At 34.3% G+C, this 22,473-nt stretch overlaps 2 protein-coding genes and 1 long non-coding RNA gene across 3 annotated transcripts; all 3 read left to right on the top strand.

The window, feature by feature from the left end:
• Positions 1-1,634: 1,634 nt before the first annotated feature.
• LOC144855494 (alpha-N-acetylneuraminide alpha-2,8-sialyltransferase-like) lies at positions 1,635-9,393 on the top strand. Its single transcript, XM_078713385.1, has 7 exons — positions 1,635-1,700; positions 2,528-2,821; positions 3,918-4,053; positions 5,284-5,396; positions 6,891-6,980; positions 8,051-8,292; positions 8,845-9,393. Exons 1-7 carry the CDS (start codon positions 1,636-1,638, stop codon positions 9,072-9,074), a joined length of 1,170 nt encoding a protein of 389 aa, XP_078569511.1. The 5' UTR covers position 1,635; the 3' UTR covers positions 9,075-9,393.
• Positions 9,394-12,114: 2,721 nt separating this feature from the next.
• Positions 12,115-16,308, top strand: LOC144855501 (uncharacterized). Its single transcript, XR_013614825.1, has 3 exons — positions 12,115-12,230; positions 15,672-15,765; positions 16,257-16,308. It is a non-coding gene; the product is annotated as an uncharacterized LOC144855501 (long non-coding RNA).
• Positions 16,309-16,341: 33 nt separating this feature from the next.
• LOC144855499 (alpha-N-acetylneuraminide alpha-2,8-sialyltransferase-like) lies at positions 16,342-21,967 on the top strand. Its single transcript, XM_078713389.1, has 6 exons — positions 16,342-16,517; positions 17,408-17,543; positions 18,345-18,454; positions 19,298-19,387; positions 20,506-20,753; positions 21,618-21,967. Exons 1-6 carry the CDS (start codon positions 16,474-16,476, stop codon positions 21,857-21,859), a joined length of 870 nt encoding a protein of 289 aa, XP_078569515.1. The 5' UTR covers positions 16,342-16,473; the 3' UTR covers positions 21,860-21,967.
• The last annotated feature ends 506 nt before the right edge of the window (positions 21,968-22,473 follow it).

The raw sequence follows: 22,473 nt of genomic DNA, 5'->3' as shown, positions 1-22,473 counted from the left end.
TTGCCATATGTACTCCTATTATCATTTGATATGAACATTGTCTTTTAATTAACTTATAATGTATACGTCTCTTCTGAAGACTCTGTTTTTATTAAGGTGAAGGACGATATCCAATAGAGAATCAGTATAACATAAACATTTGTGGATCCTTTTGTCGATATAAATAAAATCGTTATTGTTAATAAAAACGAAGTTAAACTCATAGTTTTGAACGTTAAAAAATGATTTGATATAAGAACTAGCAGTAGGCCCTAGCTATATGTGACTTTGTTCACTTCCTGTAATTTAATTGAATGGTTGTGGGTCACATGGCGTGCAATAGTATTATTAGTAATAATAATAGTAGTAATAATATACTATTTAACGATCATGTAATAGGCCTAATAGTATATTACTTTTTTCATTTTCTTGTTTACGAAAAAAAAAAAATCTTTTTGCGCACGAAAAAAAACGAACGGAAGCAGCGACGCACACGACGCGATCGCCCCGTTCCCCCCTCCCCTCGTGAAAATAGAATTTAACCTCTCACCTCTTGACCTCATTATTTTGTACAATCGCACAAATTCATTATTTGCATAGCATTTAATTGCAGTATTATTGTGGCGACCATATTATTTAGTATGAGTAAAGACAAGTATCTATATATAAATTATGGTTAATTCTGACATAGGCGAGCACAATGGAAAAACTTCGGTACTAATCTCCGCCTTGGATACTTACCTTATCTATCTCAGATGTACCGCGAAACGTAGATTTTATAACATTAGTTTCCACTATTACGATATTGTTCCATATTTCTATCTTAGGAAGATATTATAAAGGGTTTTATAAGAAATTTTCTGATTTCAATCGGTAAATTTTAACTCTACGCGCGGTAAGTAATTTCCGGGTTCACGGTAAGGTGTGTCAATTACCTTGCAAGTTCCCTGCATGGTTGGTTTCAACCAGGGAGTTGTAAAACTCTACTCTTGATATCATTACACCCAAGATATTTATATGTTTCACACTCAGTTATCGACTGGTCTCCTAATTTCTATAATTTGTGTTTATCTATTTTCTTACCTACAACAAGTACATTTGATTCAGTTGGTTTAAATTGCATTTTCCAATCAATGGCAAATGTTGCTGTTAGCTGTAACATGTGAGTCAATTGTTTCTCATTTTCAGCTAATAGCACAATATCATTTGCCCAGAAAAGAGCTCCTTGCCATATGTACTCCTATATCATTTGATAATAAAAACGAATTTAAACTCAGCGTTAACGACTTCGTTTGAGGAAACGGATATTGATAAATACCCCTTTTGAGGAATATAGGCTAAAAATTATTATGGATGCCATTAAATAGCATCTTGTTTAGAAACTGTTTAGTACTGTTGACTTATAACCCGCAAAGGCTACATAGTATAATAAAGACAGTAACAACGCTGAAACTAATAAAGAAGAAATCGCACAAATTCTTTATTTGCATAGCATTTAAGTGCAGTATTATTGTGGTTGATTGTAACTGACGCTATAACGAACCGCCAGCTTGACGTATCTAGATGACTACATGAAATTGAATGTCTTAAAATGCTTCGCCTTAATTTTGAAAAAAACAACATATTCTTATTATTTTTTCATTATTAGGAAAAACTATGATGTCAGTTCAGTTACTTTGGCTCACACTTGGACTGTCTATGACACTTACAACATATCTATGGTAAGAACAGTTTTCTTTTTGAAATAATGTAATAATATTGGTGACCAGATAATGAATTTACAATAATATCGGGTTCGTTCATCGCTTCTCTGATAAAAAATCTGGCCTCAACACAATCATCGTTGATTGGGGGAAATAAGGAGCCACAGCGTTAAATGACGAGCCTTCTTACCAGTTTTATTTTATTTAGTATTATTTTATTTGATGTCTTTAGGCACATGTGGCCAATTAGTAGCAATAGTAAATTAAACAGTGTCCTATAGAAAGGTTGTAATCCCCCATACATATAGGGGCTATTGTGTGAAGCAGTTCATCGGGGTAACCCCCTACTCGTCTCGAATGATGAGCTGGGTTCTTTAAAGTGCATACAGGTTATAACTGTGTACACCAGACCTACGGTTTATAGTCCTTATCCTGTCCACCACCAGAACTAGAAGGGAGTCGGCCTCGAACCCATGCCGATATTGTTGGAACGGCTCCCCTGCCGCCCCCCCCCCCCACCTTTTTTTTTTTTATATAAACGGGTCTTTACCATACTGTACAGTGTTTGATTCTGCATGTTATAGATCAAGTTACTAGTTTTCTGTTTATATTTCTACTTAAAATTGAATAAAAATAAAAATTTTAATATACCATTTTGTAGTTTTATTAAAGTTTGACAAACAAAAATAATTATTTTGTTTTTTAATAAATAATTCGGACATAGGAGGCCAAAACACGGCATGCGTTTGTTTCGGGACGGTGATGTAGTCGAACGGCATCCGCGTCATTAAACGCCCTGACAGCAACAGGTCCACAATATTGCTTTTTACTATTCATTTCCATAGGTTGAAAACCTGCACTCTTAATTTGAACAATAAAAATGTGAAAGATATGCAGCAGGCGTTTTATTCTCCTTTATCGAGTAAGAAACCAGACAACGACCAGATGCAGCAGGGGTTTTATTCTCATGTATCGAGTAAAAAAACAGACAACGACCAGATAACGGTTCGAAGGGATACATTTAAGTCAGGATTTAAGTATCTAGCAAATATGTCAACCCACAGTGAAAGTACACTCGACATTTCAACCATACTCTTGGCACCGTGGAAAAAAAACATGTCGAATTTAAAAGAACTAAGGTAACAAAAGCAGTTAAAGATGTATTGTCCCCCCAAAACATGAAAAATGAAGATTAATTAAATCAGACTTTGAATAGGTTATTTAGTAGTTTTAATAAGTTAATCACTTCCGTATAAAAAAAAACGAAAAAATAATGTTTTCACTTATAAAATAACATAATAAATGGTTAAATTCACCCAAAAATCCATTGGCTGGCAGCCAATTTGACCATTTCTTGCTTTAAATTACAGTTTTTTCAGGTAAATAAATTTTGTTTAGATTCAATTTTTTGTGGATAACTATTATGTGACATTAAAATGGCATATTAAGGGGGGGGGGGGGGGGGGACAATACATCTTTAACTCATAAAGTTGTAGTTTCCCTATCCAAATACTATTTTGGATGTTAAGTAGTTTAGTTCATCATTATTAATTTTATCTTTAGAAAAGTGCTCCAAATACGACAATAATTTCCCAGTATCATAGTAATAATATTCGGTAACACATCATCAACATGTGGTGCCTGTTAAGTTAAAGCTCAGGTACAGACATGCATTTTAAATATAATATCTGGTTAATTGTACATAAATTAAATATTTGTAATAGAAATCAAGATGAAAAAACATGAATTTACCTTAAAATGGTCAAATACACAAATTGGCAAAATTCTTCTATAAAAACCAGGAAGACCTTTTTTGCTATAACATGAAAATAAAACTCTGAAGTTAAATAAAAATACTAGAAACGTAAAATTCAAGTTATATTACCTATATTTAGTCATCTGATAATATAAAAAAAAAAAAAATACCTCTCTATTTACAACATTTGTGTACAAAAGAATAGATGTTTTACTGTGTAATTTTATCTATTCCCCACTGATAAGAAAGTGCTCGTATACCACAAATAAAAAAAAATTTGAAACATAGGGGAAACTATAGATCGATATTTATTGGAATGTATGATCAATAGAAATTGTTTGTCCGCACCTAGCCTTTAAGGGTAAGAAGGTTAGGCCTAAGAAGAAAGGCGATACGATACGATGTGAAACACGTGTAATGATGTATTACGCAATGTTTCTGTACATACTTACAAAAATACAAATATGCTCCTTTTTTAGATCTAACATAAAGAAAACCGTACATACTGATCTCATTCTAACTCAAAAGAACGTCAACATTTCTCAACCAGTGACATTCTTGGGATCAGGGAGAACCATCAACATAAGTGAGGAGTTCTACGGATTGCTACCAAAGGTATTTTCTTAAACTCTGAGAGTTCTAAACAAACCAAATCTGCGTAAAATGTTATCTAAAACAGTTATAAGGAACTAAATCGAAATTACCGATGGTTTAAAGGAGAGTAAATGCGCAAGTTAGTGCAACTGCTAGAATTGAATCAGGGACCTTCATATCTTTAGTCTGACGCTCTCCGAACTGAGCTAAAGTTGAAAATTTGTTAACCAACTGCAGTTACAGATACACGAGAACTAAAATTAAATTTCTGTCATACGCCTAAGGGAATTGTTTCATTCATAACCGTCAAGCACTATATCAGTAAAAACGTTTTGTTACAAAGTAAAATAGTATACAAATATTTACTGGGCTGAAATACTATATCCCTCGATTTTGTCTGGGGATATAGTATGTCTCTGGATCACCTTGGACTATATGTTGTATTGTGCCCCGATGAAAGCCCAGTATTTGTTTTATATTATCATAGGTCAGCTAGGCCAGACATGGACTTAGGGCGTATGAATGGCACAGTTTCGCTGCGAGGAAGCAAACAAAAACAAAGCCTGAATTTGATATTTCTTTTCTTTCTGATGCAATAAATATCCCAAAGCATACTTTATTTCTTTTAAATATTTTCAATGAAAACTTGCTAAATGCTCTAAGTTAGCTCCATTTACACAAGTTAACCATCATATGCTAGGCTAGAGCTAATTATAACAAACATAGACGGTTTGTATCACACTCGGGCAATTCGTTATAATCGTCAATATGTAATTATTTAAGCAAAGATAATTAGTATACCGGTTTTCATTAGGTGTTAAAAATCAGTACCGAAAGTATGTACCATGAACTTTCTATATCATTGTCAGTTATGCGCGATTTCCCGAAATTTGGTCTTACGTAACTTTATACAGTATCGAACTAGTCTGACAAAAAAAAAGTGTGATGTGCCCAAATATTCTAGTGGTATGACATCATTGTGTCCATATATGGGCACATCACATTTTGTTGTCACATAAAGTTTGATAGTGTAAAGAGCTTTATAAAACACACTGTGTGACGTTAAAGCTTGGTTCCCACTAGGACGCAACGCAAGGACGTAGACGCAACGCAAGCGAGTTGACCAATCACAATCTACAGTTCGAGCAATTCATCGCTTGTGATTGGTAAAATCCCTTACGCTGCGTTACGTCGTTGTGTTGCGTCTCTAGAGGGAATCACACATAATTCAGTACAATGCGTCTTTTTCAGGACTCTCCAGAACACAAAGGGCCATATAAAAGATGTTCAATTGTGGGTAATGGAGGGATATTGAATGGAAGTAAATGCGGTAAAGAAATTGATAAAGCTGACTTCGTTATAAGGTGAGTTACATCATTCAAGATGGTACGGTATGTACGTGTGTTAATTTTTATAAGTGTACAAAACTGAATGCAAATGTGCTATTTTCATATCAGAAGACTTTTATAACTACAGACTAAAGCTCGGTGGCCGTATTCACCAATCACACTTAAGTGAGATATTTCCCCTAAATCCTAAGAATTTCCCTTAAATCAAGAAAATATTAAGGGTTTCACTTAAGTGGTATTCACAAAGGGTTTAAGGTTAAGGGAAACTCTTAACTTGGTCTATTTTCCCCTTAACTTTTAAGTTCCCTTAACTATTCAGTACCTTGGTTGTGCTGACGATTCTGTATGTGCGAGTGCTATGCCTACTTGTAGATAGCCCCGGGCTAGGCTAGGTAGAGATGCTAGGCCCCCTGTTGGTCTGCCCAGTAACCAGCCTAGGATTCATATGTTTGGTTTGTTAGTAGCATCTGACCTATTTTTCTTTTCCTCATTATACAAATTAATATAGGCCTATAGATTAATTTATTTGTTTGTTTGTTTTTTTGTTTTTGACTGCTTATTTCTTTGTAATAGAAATATAGGCTTAGCCCCCGTCTTTAGGTAGGGTAGGCTAGCTAGCCTAGTCCCCTGTGTTGGTTTGCCCAGTAACCAGCCTAGCATTCATATGCCTCAATACAGGTTTAGCCTACACAAAAGTTGTTTGTTAGTAGCATCTATACCTATTTTTCTTGATCCTCATCATATAATTACTAGGCCTATATTCATTTATTTGTTTTTGTTTTGACTGCCATTTTCTTTTTATTGATCATCGACGCGTCACACATACTTTTTTCCTCCTCCTCCATCGGACCCCCTTCCCCTTAATCCCCTCACTCTTTTTAAATATGCAAATTAGTTTTTAGAGAGGAAAGTGATTGGACCAAATAGGAATTAAATCCTCTGTGATTGGACAATGGGATAACTCATGAATATTTTTGATTTTTACCCTTAAGTTTTAGCCTTAAATTAAGTGTTTTCCTTAGGTAAGTGAATCCCTTAACTCATTTGTGAATGCCACTTAAGTGTTTTCCTTAGGTAAGTGAATCCCTTAACTCATTTGTGAATGCCACTTAAGTGTTTCCTTAGGTAAGTGAATCCCTTAACTCATTTGTGAATGCCACTTAAGTGTTTTCCTTAGGTAAGTGAATCCCTTAACTCATTTGTGAATGCCACTTAAGTGTTCCCCTTCTTAAATTTTAAGGGTAAGTATTTCCCTTAGCCTAAGTGTGATTGGTGAATACGGCCACTGGTTACACTATCAAACTTTATGTGAAATAAATGTGATGTGCCCATATATGGACACGATGACGTCATATTACTATCATATTCAGACACATCACATTTTTTTTGTCAAAAACTAGTTTGATTGTGTAGACAGAGCTTAAATGTTGCTTTTTCATCATCAACCTTTGAAGAAAGAACATTTAGCGCTTTTGAATGTAAATCACTAACAATCTTATTTTTCTTCAGATGTAACGCTCCACCGCTAAATGGATTTACAGAAGACGCGGGATCTAAAACCAATTTAACCACAGTCAATCCTTCACTTGTTAGGTTGAGGTGAGTAGGCATATTTGAAATGGTTCATATTAAAAAAAACATCAATACATCTAAATATTAATATTATTATTAATATTATTATTAATAACACTTTGCTCACTAAATATTTGCCACAAATTGTGATCGCGTTCTATCGGACGCATACAAAATACATGCCATCAGAGTGCTTTCAAACAATCTGATTGGAAAGTTACTTATACACTATACGGAGCGCGCTGACGTATTATAAATTATGCGCAGTGGAATTTTTTAGTGAGCTGAAAATGACATAATTTTTCCAAACCTGGCACCCTTTTACCCTAAGCATCCAAAATTGTGGCCAAACACTGATTTTTCTCATCAATGACAAAACAGCATCTTTTTAATATTATCTAGCATCTTTTTAATATTATCTAGCATCTTTTTTGCAAAATAAATAGAATCTTTTTTAAATTTTATGATCAACTTTTTTGCGCTTGTTGAGTTTATGAGTATGAAATTGCGTTATACATTTTGGTATATTATAGCGTCACCAACCGATCTGACATTCAAGTTTTGGATTTTTAAACATCACACCTGCTTGTCGGAAATCAGATACAATATCTTCCTCTCCTCCAAATGACAGACTATTGAAATTATAATCATGGTATTAGACGAGGCATGACATGACATTCAATGAAGAATACGAAATGTAAATTTAGCAATCCCTCAAACGTAATATAACACCTATGCTGTACATCTTACCTCATAGTAGACAATAGGACGCTATTACGACTAACAATTGTTTTTAAATTACTAAATTGCTTACGTCAAATGTATTTAAAGGTAAAAAAATAATTTTACACACACATTTTACATCTTACATACTTCGTTTTTATTTGTGTAAAGCTCTGTCTACAGTCAAACTTTTGATAAAAAAGTGTTATGCGCCCAAATACGGTAGTGATATGACGTCATCGTGTCCATATATGGGCATATCACATATTTTAGATAATAATAATAAATGTTGACAGAGCTATTATTAGGCCCCTCTAGCCTAGTTGTTAGATCTACTATTCTCACTTTGTTAAGTTATAAATCTGTCTTTCTAGATTTGGAAGTGCACGTACGCGTAAAGAAAGAACGAGATTCACATATAAAATGGATGAATACAGAAACTATATTTGGTTTCCAACTTTCACGAGTAGCTATAAGATGAGCCTTAGAGTAAACTCATTACTCAATAAGCATTTGAAAAAAGTAACATTTGTACATGGAGATCCAAGGCATTTTACGGAGTCACAAGATTTTTGGGTGAACAGCGGCGTAACAGTATTAAACAGAATATCATCAGGTTAGTAAACATATTATTTTCTACTGTTCCTGTCTTGTGATGCAGGACTGAAATAGCATAAAACAATTTATACAAATATATTTTTCGTGTTGAAATAAAGTTTGCGGTACACCACGTATATTAGTTCTGAAAAGAACACGGATATACGTGGTGTATATCAACATTTGATTTCGCCATGAAAACCTTCAAACAATAGGCCTACAATATAAATTATTATTCCTAATCGAGCCTTTAAGGCCTATTTGCGGGCACCAAGTAAATAGTAATTTTGCTTTAATCACAAACTTGAATTTAGCATAGAAATTATTTCTAGAACATTTTTGGACATGATGATGTCATATCACCACTATATTTAACCATATCACTACCATATTTGGGCACATCACACTTTTTTGTTGTCAAACTAGTTTGATAGTTTAGACAGAGCTTTAGGCAGAACTAATACCGCTTTGTAATTAACCAATCAAAGTAAAAATACAAACAGGTGTGTTATATAAAAAAATAACGATATAAAATCGTAAAAGTGTAAAGTTAAACATGTCTGTCTTTTAGGCTTTTACATAACCACAACGGCGCTGTTATTTTGTGACGAGGTTCATCTGTACGGGTTTTGGCCGTTCTCAACTGACATATACAACCGTCCGACATCCTATCATTACTTCGAACAAAGAAATCTAAGCAGATTGTTTCATGCTTTTAATCAGGAGTTCAATGAACTCGCCAGATTACATAGTGAGGGTATTTTACAACTTCACGTAGATGACTGCTATAAACATCCATAGTGTGGTTTATGCAGTTAAATAATATTTTAATTAACATTTTTAATAGTTTTGCAGACATTTGTTACAGATTAGAGGGTTATTGGTTTTTATTGGGTTTGGTAGAGGTTGATAATGCTTTAGAGTGAACATACAGCAGAAGCCTTATTAAGGGGGATAACTTTCGGACACAAGGTAGTGCCTACAAAAATGGGTTTTCACGTGTCATGTCTGCTCCGGTCCGGTCCCAGTTGTTCAGGTTCGCGTCAGATTGCGCGCACAGCATTAAGGTCCATTTACACTACGACGATAACGATAATTTATAAGCATGCGTTATTTTACATAAAACAAAAGAAATTAGAAAGGTTTTCATTCTAGAACTACAGGATAATGATTTATGCTGTCTTTGATAAAAATAATATTTCTAAAATTCTAATCAAATTACGTCATGATAAATAAAAACAATAAAATCGTTGTATTGTCACGATATTATTGCTCTTACTAATCATGACGTCATTTGATTGGACGTGTGAAAATATCATTTTCATCAATCATTTTCATCAAAGACCGCATAAATGATTATTCTATAGTTCTAGAATGAAAGTTTTTATATTTCTTTTTTTTTATGTATGAAAAATACATATTTGTCTATTTATCGTCGATGGTTATAGTTCTAGTGTAAATGGGCCTTTAAACTTTTTGTTTCATGACGCGCCACACAGCTATACGATTGAGTAAAACAAGGTTGGCGCTAGCTGCGCGCGACGCTTAGTAAAAAGAAACATTGAGACGTCATTTTATTTGCCGCATCGGAACCGGAGCAGATGTGTGAAAATCTCTTTATTAGGTCACGTCCCCTGAACAGGGGACATCTATTTAAAAAAAAAACATAACACTGCCTCCTTAGTAGGACGTTTTTAAGAAAAACCAAGTGACCTAAGATTTAACATCTCACCATTAGTAGGTTTACATAGTTTAAGATTACATATTAGGGGCCTATACATTTTTATATAACTTTTTATATAAAGTTTTAAATGTCTTAAAATACTGTAAATTGTTGCCTTGAGGAAGACAAATTTCAAATTATTATATCTTTTGGACAAAAGAGTCTTGAATCTTGACTCTTTGTGTTTTTTTTAATTTAACACATTCTTAAATAAAGTCAGTAATATTAGGCCTATACTTTTATAAAAGATTTCTTTTTTTATCATGTTTTTTTTTCTTTTTATGTTTGTTATGTTATTTTTGGGCCGGATGTGTACCGTAGTGTGCATATTATAATGGCTTTACCAAGTTGAAACAACAGTTCTCGTCAGATAACCGAAATTAAGTTAAGCAATGTTGGGTCTGTTTGAGCTTAGATGGGAGAGCATGTGAATATCGGGTGCTGTATATGGAGCTAGGGTCCCATTAGGCATTTGAAATCAGCACTGCTGGCTGACTCAGTATGACATCTAGTAAGCATATCTGCCTCAGACGTATATTGGCCCATGCCTTTCCTCTGGTCAAGGTGGTCACTGGACGAGAGAAGCCCTTGATCAATGATAGGACCAATCAAGGTGCTTTAAAACAGCCCTGGTTTTAAACTATTTACATTGTCGGTCATATATATATATTTATAATAATTTAGACAGTTATGGAGAATGTTGTACTCTGTATTTTTTTTACGAAATAAAAGATGAAATGAAATAAGAAGATTAGAAAAAGGAAGGATAATTAATTTAATTGGTAATTAATTATGATTAAATATGCGATATTTTTTGTATAAAGAGGCCAACAACGAAGAACTTCTACAGTAGAGTGATACTGTAGGGTAATGAGAATGCAGCCCCAGACGCATGGGCCCCGGACGAATATTTATTTTAAATTGATGGATTATACCAGGCCTACGTTGACAGCCAAAACGAAAACATTGTTTATTGAACAGGACTAATACAACTCTGTTCTCCCAGACGAATTCACATTTGTTCAGCCTTTGTAAACTATAAGCTTCCGCGTGATAGTTTCCTAATGCTTCCGTCCTCTTGAATATACCAGGGAGTTGTAAAATAATTATTATTTTACAACTCCCTGATATAACTGCAAAAGCGGCGCGAAAAAATACCAGTACAAAATATTTAGCCTGGCGGTAGACACGTGATATTTGATTTATGTCCATATAGAGCGCCCCCTATAATGTCCAAATTTATTACATAATTTAATTCTCACTCATGAAATAATCATTATATTTCTGTCTTAATCTGATAAGAGAAAAAATAATGCGGGCCGGACACCTTTATACTTTCAGGTAGTAAGCGATGCAGACAATGTAAATTATTTATTTGTCATAATCCGCTACCTTATTGAATTATGTATATGTGAATTGACCTGACATACAATTCGTTAGGCCTAATGCATACTCTTTCCATCGGGCCTTCTGTGTAGACGAATGAACTTTGAATGTCGATATGGTTTTTTTTTTCAGGATTTTAGATGTCAATTCAAGATATTTATATTAATCTTTTTATAGCCTTTGGTATTAGTCACTTACCTTTCTTTAAGGGGTGTTTTCTTTCTTTTGTTTATTGTCAAAAAGTACCTCACCATAACGCCCAAAGTGGTGTTTTTATAATGATAATTTATACATTTTTCCCTTTAATAGAGTTAACTGTACTCTAAGGATGGTTTCGCCCCTCTCATACAATAATTTAGTTAATAATAATAACCCTTCTATTAATTTTCTATTTAAGTCTTAGTGCCTTTAAACCCCATTTAAAACATTCACTCAATTCTTACCCATCTTTTTTCCTTTGCTAGTTCTTTTTTTACAATTTACAAATCTACAAGCAGTGTTGTCAGAAACAAATTATGATATACAGCGCTGTAATAATTTATAAAAATTATCATTTTAATTGATGTTATTTTACATTAATTGCTTATACATTTTATTTTAGGTATGTTGTGATAAAATTGTTTGGTCCAGCTCGTGCTTTGACAGAAAAAAAGAAAGAAAAATGAAGTGAAACTGTGAGTGCGCCCCCTTTGAATCAAGCATAATATAGTCTGTTCAATACTTAAGTGCATTAAATAGGTCTAATACACCTTTAGTGAAGTGTGAAAATAATTCATTGATAATGTAATTGGTGAGACTATAATGTTGGCAATACACGGTAATAATTCGGGATAACCTCAAGTTAAAACGTAAGTAGCCTTAATATTCCCTTTGGTTAGACGAGTAGAATGATCTGTTTGTAAACAATTACGGCCATACTGCGTCGGGAACACCAGTTCTCGTCAGATCACGGAAGTTAAGCAACGTTGGGCGCGGTTGCGTTCTGGATGGGAGACCGTCTGGGATCGCGTCGGGTGCTGTATATACCGGTGTAATGATAATGATAATATCGGACTAGCATCAGCATGTGATAGGCATGAGTTCGAGCCCATCTGTACCATTCCGGTTCCATCCTAAAGCTCTGTCTGCACTATCAAACTAGACAAAAAATGTGATGTGCCCATATATGGACATGATGACATCATATCACTACCATTGACTCATCCTTCGAATGGGACTTACAGCCACGGGCCCTGTGTAGTCACTCTATTCGAAACGAGATTGGATATTGATTAAACATAAACGCTATTTAGGCATCAAGGTTTACATCAACATTTAAACATCGTATAATAATACCCTATTTTGATCAGAAGATTTTAATAATTCATATGTCCCCTAAAATTTTTAATTTATAAATGAAATTATAAACACGCATTTGTTATTTATGCAAAGAATAACATAAAAAATGTGCACTACATCAATGGCTAAATGACTCACATATAATGCCACTTCTAAAGCTCTGTCTACACTATCAAACTAGTTTGAACAAAAAAGTTTGATGTGCCCAAATATGGTAGTGATATACCTAAATATGGTAGTGATATGACATCATCATGTCCATATATGGGCACATCACATTTTTTTGTTACATAAACTTAGTGTAGACACAGCTTTAAATTCATCTATTTTTAGTGTTGTCGCTAGGAAGCTTAGAATTTCTCTCCTTATGCTTACATTTTCTCATAGGGCGGCATGTATAATATTAACTAGATATTGGCATGTGGGACACAATAATATGTTACAGAAAAGTGCTCTGACCTTTACGCTATTAAAATGTAGCATTGTAATAACCAAATGATGCGGACTGATATAACAATGTATTTGCTCAATTTACTCACTGTGTTAGTGACAGAGCTGTAGATACAATCAATGGGTTCCTTATGCTCTATAACCTGCTGGATTACCAGGAAGCTAGGGTCCTTAAATGCTGTTAGTACTTCACCTATGAAAGGCCTAGCTTGCTGGTCATCTCTCCAACATGCCTATTAAAAGATAAGAATGTAATGGTCAGTTTGACCAGTAGCCATTCAGTTTACTATGCAGTGATTGTTCAAAAGATAAGAATGTAATGGTCAGTTTGACCAGTAGCCATTCAGTTTACTATGCAGTGATTGTTTTTTCTTATTGCTGATTGTTTTATAGTGTTAATGTGTAGGACCTATTAAATCAACTGCTATCTATTTTTTTGATAAAGAAACAAATTGTTTTCTTATCTTTTACAATTATGCTATTGTCTATATACGAAAGTAGAACTTCAGTGAGGTCAAGGGTCCACTTCTAAATGCACACTCTGATCTATTCTATGAATAGATGGAAAAAAAACAGGAATGCTTAATAGACCAAAACTGGGTAGGCCTGCCGTTTTTATTCAAGAAACCCAGTGACGCCTGTTTTAACTATGTTGAAAGTGGCTCATTACTTCCACCAGAATTTCTTTTGTTTTCTTTTGCCCAATATTTATTAGTTAGCAGTATTATTACTCAAATCAGTTTTCATAAGATTTTAAAGGATGGGTTGTAGAATAGCATATTATGGGAACATATCATTAAACTGTTATATTATACCAGTCAAGCTTGTTCCCACTAGGACGTAACGCAATTGGACGTAAACGTAACGCAATTGGACGTAAACGTAACGCAATTGGACGTAAACGTAACGCAATTGGACGTAAACGCAACGCAAGCGTGTTGACCAATGACAAGTGACAGTTGTCCACTACAAAGGACACTTTAACCGAAAAAAGATTAGTAATAATTTGAACTCTGCAACAAAACATTAAGACGAAACATTGCATTCATTTACTGTAATTTATGACGAAGTCAGCCGGACAAGTGTGATCGTTATAACTCAGATATAATGCTAAACTTATATTATTGATTCGAAAGGGTAGTTTAAAAAAGACCTGCATTGTTACACAATAGTTATGCTTTGTTAGTATTGAAATAATTGTATATTATATATATATTATTATAGTTGTTGTGAATACTATTAGCATTTTGCAAAGCACGCTCATTGAGCTTGTGCACTCTTTGTGTTCATAATCGATGTACCATGTCCCGCATACCTGGCTCAGCCTATATATTGTGCCAGTTCTGCGGTACATATAATTTCGAAACCTGAGCTGCACTGACGAGATCTAGAGTAACGAAACAATAATTTACTTTTTCATTTTGATACATGTTTTAAAAAAAAAATGATATTCTTTCACTTGACTAAACACACAAATATTTGTAAAGAATTGTTAACCATGTTGACTTGATCCATTTAAATCTGATACAATTGTGTGCGCAGTATTCAATCTGCTACGTGCCAAGTTCACTATGTCTGTCAGTTCAGTTGGTCGGTCGGTCGGTTAGTCGGTAAACACTAACTCAAATTTAAGCACGCGACTGCAGCCATATATACTTTTCAAACATCCAATTCCGCAGCTTTCTAGATCCAGGTCTAGGTTTATTGTGTCAAGTACATTGTCTATACAAACTAGTGACAGAGATAAAAAAAAGTACACTGTCAATACAGTTGAACCTCCCGTAAGCGGTCATCCTGTGGACCAGAAAAAGTGGCCGATTACGAGAGGTTCTTTCGATAAAGAGCCAAACTCACGTATCATGGCTATAAACGATATTTTTCGGCGTTCCTAACGCAACGGGCCTCAATATTCTCCAGCTAATTGTATTTAAATGTTTATGATCAGGTGGTTTAGTGTTATTCATGATTTTCGACAAATCGGTCAGTCAAAATCTGTGTGACAGCTGTAGAGTGTTTTAAAAATGTCATCACATAACGATGTTTGAGTACTGAGAAAGAAACTCTTCATAAACTTTCACTTAAACTGTATTTATAGGGTATTAATTTGCGAACGACTTTACGCTAAAACGTCATGTGCGCCTATTGTAGTATTGTATAACATTTTATTGCGACGTGTTTACGCTAAAAAAACTCGCTAATATGAGCGTTTTTTAACGTTAATAAATGTAAAAAAAGAACGAATTGAGAGCTAAGCGGTGCACGGAATATTAAAAACTTATCAATCTAACCTCTAAATAAAATAATACTCAAATAATGATAAAATGGGCATGTTTGCTTCTTAATAGTCAGATGGAAAGAAAGTAGCGGACCAAATGAGCAAAAGTTTACTTTAGAACAGAGGTGTGTTATAAAACAAATAATGCATTACTCATCCTTAGATATAACTTATTAAAATAAGTATTGTTACAATGTTATCTGTAATTAATCATTTCCATTATTAGGCTACAGTACCTATCAATACTTAAACACAATGAAGTCAGTTCGAGTGCTTTGGTTCACGGTTGCACTCTCTGTCACGCTTACAACATATCTATGGTAAGAAGGACTATTTTATTCTAAAAACAACAATGATGACCAAATAAGGGAAATGAAGATGATGATGATGATAATAATAATGATGATGATGATGATGATGATGATGATGATGATGACGATGGTGAATATGATGATGATGATGATAATGATGATGATGATTATGATGATGACGACGACGACGACGACGACGTTGATGATGATGATGATGATGATGATGATGATGATGATGATGATGATGATTATGATGATGATGATGATGATGATGACGACGACGACGATGACGACGATGTTGATGATGATGCTGATAATGAGATGATTTTTCTAAATAACAATTGGTGAAATGTAAACCGATTGAAAATGAAACATATGGAAGTTGAGCGTGGATGATAGTTGGGTAAGTGATTTGTTGAAGATGATATGATAATAACGGTAGGATAATGTTCGTGCACAACTTTACATTGACACATTTCTTTTATCAATATATTGTCTAGGTGGAAAATTCAGCCGTCCATGAACGAAAAAAGTGTGCAACAAAAATTGTATTCTCTTACAAATATTTACAATGAATACAACAGAAAACCAGAAAACGTAAATAAAACGATAGTGGAAAATTCACTAAGAAAAATAACGATTCAAAATCATACATTTAAGTATATTGCAAATACGTCGACCAACAGTGAGAGTACACTCGACGTGGCAGATCTGTTTATGACACCGTGGAAACAAAATATATCAAATTTACAAGATCTAAGGTAATACAACCGAAACAATTAAATCAGGTTATAATTTTTAAAAATAGAAATTCCTTCAGATTTACAACAATGAAACTCAAGGTTTTATACTGTATTGTAAACAACTGATTTAAGCTGCTTTCACATCGCGCCCGGATTCGCTCCGGTGCCTTGAGAGAAATAACGTGGATAATGGGTTCAGTAATAAAGCATAGGATCGTTCACCCCGAATTAGTACGATTTAAATACGTACCTGATTCGGACTCCGAATACGGAACGATGGATCAAGGTATAATGCGTTTCGTCTCATTTAGATAGAGCATCAGACGTTCAACGAATGAAAATATTCTCTCTCATTCAAATAATACAAAACATTCATTCTTTGTTTTATAAACCTACTGTTTTACTTCTTAAACAGCACAACCATTGGTATTAAAAAGGGCTCAACAATGCATGTTTATTGTTTGCGTATACTAAAATCCTTCAGAATCAAAACGAACTTTGTACGGTATCCAATACAGTATCACATATTCTGAAAAGAGTGACCTTAATTGAATCGGTTTTTAATAAGGAGATTATGATAAATAATAATAAGATAATATATTAAGGGCACATGTCCACGAATGTGTTCAATTCGCTTGTGTGGAAAATCAAAGTAAAGTTATCCGGCCTTAAACCTAACAATGCAACTTACAATCAAAGCATGAGGCGAAGTTGAGTTAAATATCATCCTTCACCGAATGAAATTATTTGTACCATAGCACGAATGCTCAACGGCATGTGATACGAATTAACCAACCAACCAAAGGTTTATAATACTGAATACTTACAAGTTTAAGTAGTTGCAGTTTAGTATACTATATATTTCCAATAATACACATTTATTTTAATTTTATTTGCTTTTTTTAAAGATCTGATTTAAAGAAATCTATCCATACAGAGATGATTCTAAGCCAAAAAAACGTTAACATATCTGACAGGTTAAAGTGCACGTTAGCGCATGCAAGTATGAATATAAGTGAAGAGTTATACAGATTGTTGCTCCAAGTATGTTGGTAACAAACAGAAAATTGTTCTTCACATTTCCATTAAAATGTTTAATACAAATGAATAGAGAATACAACGAAATGATTACTAGAAATAGAGATGAAAACACGAAAAATGAAGATGAATGCAATTTGAATAGCCATCTTGTATTTTTATTGAAGGTTAATCACTAAATTGTTCAGGGGGACAATTTTATATATCTTTATTATCTTTTTTTACCATATAGAATTAAGATAAGCTTGAATTAATTGTTAATTGCAGAATTTGATATTAATATTTATTTTGTGTGTGTGTTACCGCTGCCTTGGTACCATGAAATATGAAATAAATAATAATAAAAAATTTTTTTTAAAAGAAATAGAGTTGATAGGTTAAATGGAAACAGTGAATATTATTTTGCCGTTTGATAGACCTAATGCTAAAAATAACATATGTTTATTAGTTGGATTCTGAGAATATTTAATGACTTGAAAGATTGAGTGCATCTACTGTATTTAGTTATTGTAAAATAGAAAAGTCAATCTATCAACTCTCTCTATTCAATTCGAGTACAAAACATTCATTGTGAACCTACTGTGTAAATGGAATAACATGGGCCGAGATAAGGTTATATGCCTGAACAATCAACCAAATAAAAGACAAGAATCTATTGAGGTGTTATAAGATTCATTATTGCATATTATATAACACCTAAATAAATTCCTGTCATTTGATTGGACGATTATGGGTCACATGGCGTGCAATAGTACGCACTATTTATTATGTGTATAGGCCTACTATTATTATCGTGTTTCTTTACAGGATTCCCCAGAACGTAATGTATATAAAAGATGTTCCATTGTGGGTAATGGAGGGATATTAAATGGAAGTAAGTGTGGCAAAGAAATTGATAAAGCTGACTTCGTTATAAGGTTAGTTTTCAATCATTTTTCAAATTATGACGTCAATACCCGATTATCAATGTAAACTACCTTCGTTTTCGTTTTGTTTTCTCGTTTAACAGACAGTAAAACATGTGTATGTGTGGAAAGAAGCCCAAATAAGTTGCATGAAAAATTGCTCCGAGAGCAAAAAATGTATTGAAATTGAAATATTATGTATTGAAATGGAAATAAAGTCTTGTCTACACCATAAAACTTTACGTGACAAAAACATGTGATGTGCCCAAATATGGTAGAGGCATGCCCAAAGATGGTAGTGCTATGACATTATCCGTGTCCATATATGGGCACATCAAATTGTTTTTGTCACATAAAGTTTGTTAGTGTAGACAAGGTTTTAGGCTGAGAGAATCTCACGGAAAACCAACGTTATCCTCACGTGTTTCACCCAAATCAATATGAACAGCTTTTATCGCCAAAATCAATATTGCAAACTTTAATAATAATAAACTCCAACGTATTGTTAATATGTATTCTTCACGTAGGCTATTATTGGGAGAGAATAACTAAGAAAGCATATTCAATAAATTTAAGACCAAACGCGTATGCCTATATTATTTATTGTTATCATTATTTATTTTTTAATATTTTGTTATTTTTTTTATTATTATTTATTCACCTTTTTTAAAGTACGGAAGCTTATAATGACCACCCAGATGCATAGATAGCACTCGGTGTCTACATTCATTCAGTTCATATCTATTACCAAGTCTAGAACTACATTCTAAAATACTGTACTCCTATATCGTTTTAAGCACGAGACGTCAAGCAAGAATGATATTTGAAACAGACATAATTACTGTATTATTTCAGATGTAATGCTCCACCAATCAATAAATTTAGAGAAGATGCGGGTGTTAAAAGTAATATAACAACAGTTAACCATTCGATTGTTAGAGACAGGTGAGTAGGGCAAACATATAGGTGTTTTTTCACCTTCACCACTAAAACAAATTAACAAATAATGCATCGAGGAAGAATTGAACTCGGAAACAAAGTCCAAAGAAGAGTGGTTACGCGCATATCCAATAACAATTTAAAGCGTCTTCACACTTACTACTCCTGCTCGGCAGGTGGTTCGGCTCCGGTCCGGTTTAGCACAAAAAAAATCATCACATATCAATGATTCGTATAAAGGCGTAGGTTAGACGCGCGCGTGGAACGTCGTGAAAACGAAGCATTGAGATGTGATTTTTTTTTTGCTAAACCAGACCGGAGCCGGACCACCGGCGGCCAAGCAGGAGTAGTAAGTGTGAAGACGCTTTAAATTGTTACTGGATGTGCGCGTAACCGCGTGTCGCATCGTTAAAACGAAAAGGCGCTATGCTGTACGCGCAAACTGACACGAACCTGAATTGAAGTCGGAGTCGGACCGAAGATAGTATCAAAGAACTTATAACACAAGAATCTCCTGTTCGTCCGAAGCGCGTAACAATTTCGAAAGGCATTGTGGGATAGAATAGAGCTATGGGTGGCGCCATTGTGAGCCATGGAGTAGGGCGCCCGCATCAAATTAGAAAGTCAAAATCATAGAGGGGTTCTGCTAATACTCTAGGGGGGTAGAGTAATTGACTGAGGAGTAGGGCGCCCGCATCAAATTAGAAAGTCAAAATCATAGAGGGAATCTGCTAATACTCTAGGGGGGTCGAGTAATTGACTTCCTAGTTTGGAGGGGGCGCTGCTCCATGCTGTGAAATGGCGTCGCCCAGTTTGACCTTTTAACCCTGTACTTCCGATACTGTGTTTTGAATGCAAATTGAAGAACAGGAGATTCCTGTGTTATAAGTTCTTTGATAGTATAGGAACGGTATTTGGTCTATTTAACTTCCGTTCTTCGTGTACTGTCCGAAACGAAATCTAGCTAAACGTTTTCTAAAATTGTAACAATAGGGAGCTTTCGCATGAGCACGAAAGCGTTAACTTTAACGGATTATATTAAAGTTAACTTTAAAATTAACGCGCTCGTGCGAAACTCCCCAATGCCTATGTGCCTATTCTTATTTTCAATTCTCTCTTTGTAGATTTGGTAGTATACGTAAACATGATCAACAGTCCCGGTTTATAGATAACATGAATGAATACAACAACTATATTTGGTACCCAACCTTCACGAATGAATGGACCTATAAAAGTGGAATTAAAATAAATAAACTATTGAATAATAATTTGACATCGGTGAAATTTGTACATGGAAATCCAGATCATTTTAGAGAGATAAGTAGATATTGGGCGAAACAAAGGGGTATGCGGCGCAACCGGTTATCGACAGGTTAGTGGACCTACCATCATACTGTATAGAGATAGACACATGCAAACAATAAGAGTAAAGGCCAATTTACATATACAGGTATAATCAAAACTAACCCGATCAAACGTTAGTATAGATAATATAATAATAAACAATCCCTGGACAATAATATCCTATCCTATTTGGACAACTATTCCACGACGAGAACAACTACCTCGCCAACAACTATTACCTGGCCGGAATTGTCTGTCTACACTATCAAACTTTATGTGACAAAAAAATGTTAAGTGCCTATTATATGGAAATGATGATGTCATATCACTACCATTATTTGGGCATATCACTACTATATTTGGGCACATCTTAGCTTTAGGATATGGCATCCTAAGAGGTACTTTCCAGGATAGTTACCCGGATGCGATTTTTTTTTACATAAGTCGGGGTCCCCTTATGCCAATGTAGCCGAACTACTAAACCTAACTCTGTAAATAATCTCTATCTCGCTATAAAGTAAAAAGAAGTTGCTCGTGGGATTCGAACCCCATACATCGACATGTAAAGTTCATAGTCTTAATCCACTCAACTACACAGACGGCTCGACAGAAAGCGTTAGCATTAGCGAATTGTAGTTAGCTCAATTCTTACGTCACACCTTATGGACATGAGGGGTCCCCAATTTATGTACGAAAAGAAATATCGCTACCCGGATACGGTTCTCTTGACAATTTTTTTTATGTCAGACAACCATCACCGGATGTTACGTAGCAGTCGTTAGATGAATCTTAACTTAATTTAACAATCTTGTTCAAATTTAAATAAAGTAATAATACATGTTATCAATAGTAAATAAATATCTTAAATACATATGTTATTGTTGTCTTTAAGGCTTTTACGTAACAACGACAGCCCTCTTATTTTGTGATGAGGTTCATCTGTACGGATTTTGGCCATTCTCGACTGACATACACAACCGCCCGGCACCATACCATTACCATGAAGATTGGAAATTGAACAGAGTAGTTCATGCCTTTAACAAGGAGTTTAATGAACTCGCCAGACTACATAGTGAGGGTGTTTTACAACTTCACGTTGATGACTGCTATCGGAATACCAATATTGATTTTTAATAAGGTATAAGTTTGGTATAGATAAGTTCTCTTAAATCCGAAATGAGATTTATCCGATTACAATGGACTTGAGATCAAAACAAACAAAAAACGTAATGCAAGGCAGACATTGTGTAAATAGCCAATAAAAAAATGAGAGAATATAACAGATCAACGTATTAACGTTTCATTATGTTTCTGGTGGGAGAAGAGGGAAAATATCAGTATACACCGATGTATCTGCTATTCAATGTAAGTATTGTAGTATATATAAATTTACGTAAGGCCAAAATTCGGTAAATTTAATTAATTCTAGAATATTTACTCGATGGTATATAAAGTTGGTTCGTAATTTTGGTACTGATTTTACCAACCTGATGTAACCCTGTTTTCTCATTAAATTGAGTTAGATAATTAGTTATTAATGATTAAAACGAATTTAGGTTCAACGATTTGCACCAAATAGGATGTCTATCTTGAAAAATACCCGCACACAACAAAACGAGGATGCTTCGCATTTTCCTATCTCCTACTACGATAATTGTTTTTAATAGCTAAACAGCTCGAGTACAGCCTCATATTGTTGAAGACAGGCCGATTTTCTTACATTATTTTGATATATTTAATATACGTTT

The sequence above is a fragment of the Antedon bifida genome, chromosome 11 (genome assembly GCF_963402885.1).
Source record: "Antedon bifida chromosome 11, ecAntBifi1.1, whole genome shotgun sequence".
Classification (NCBI taxonomy): Eukaryota; Metazoa; Echinodermata; class Crinoidea; order Comatulida; family Antedonidae; genus Antedon; species Antedon bifida.
The sequence above is the reverse complement of the archived record's forward strand: the minus strand, read 5'-3'. Positions and strand labels throughout refer to the sequence as shown.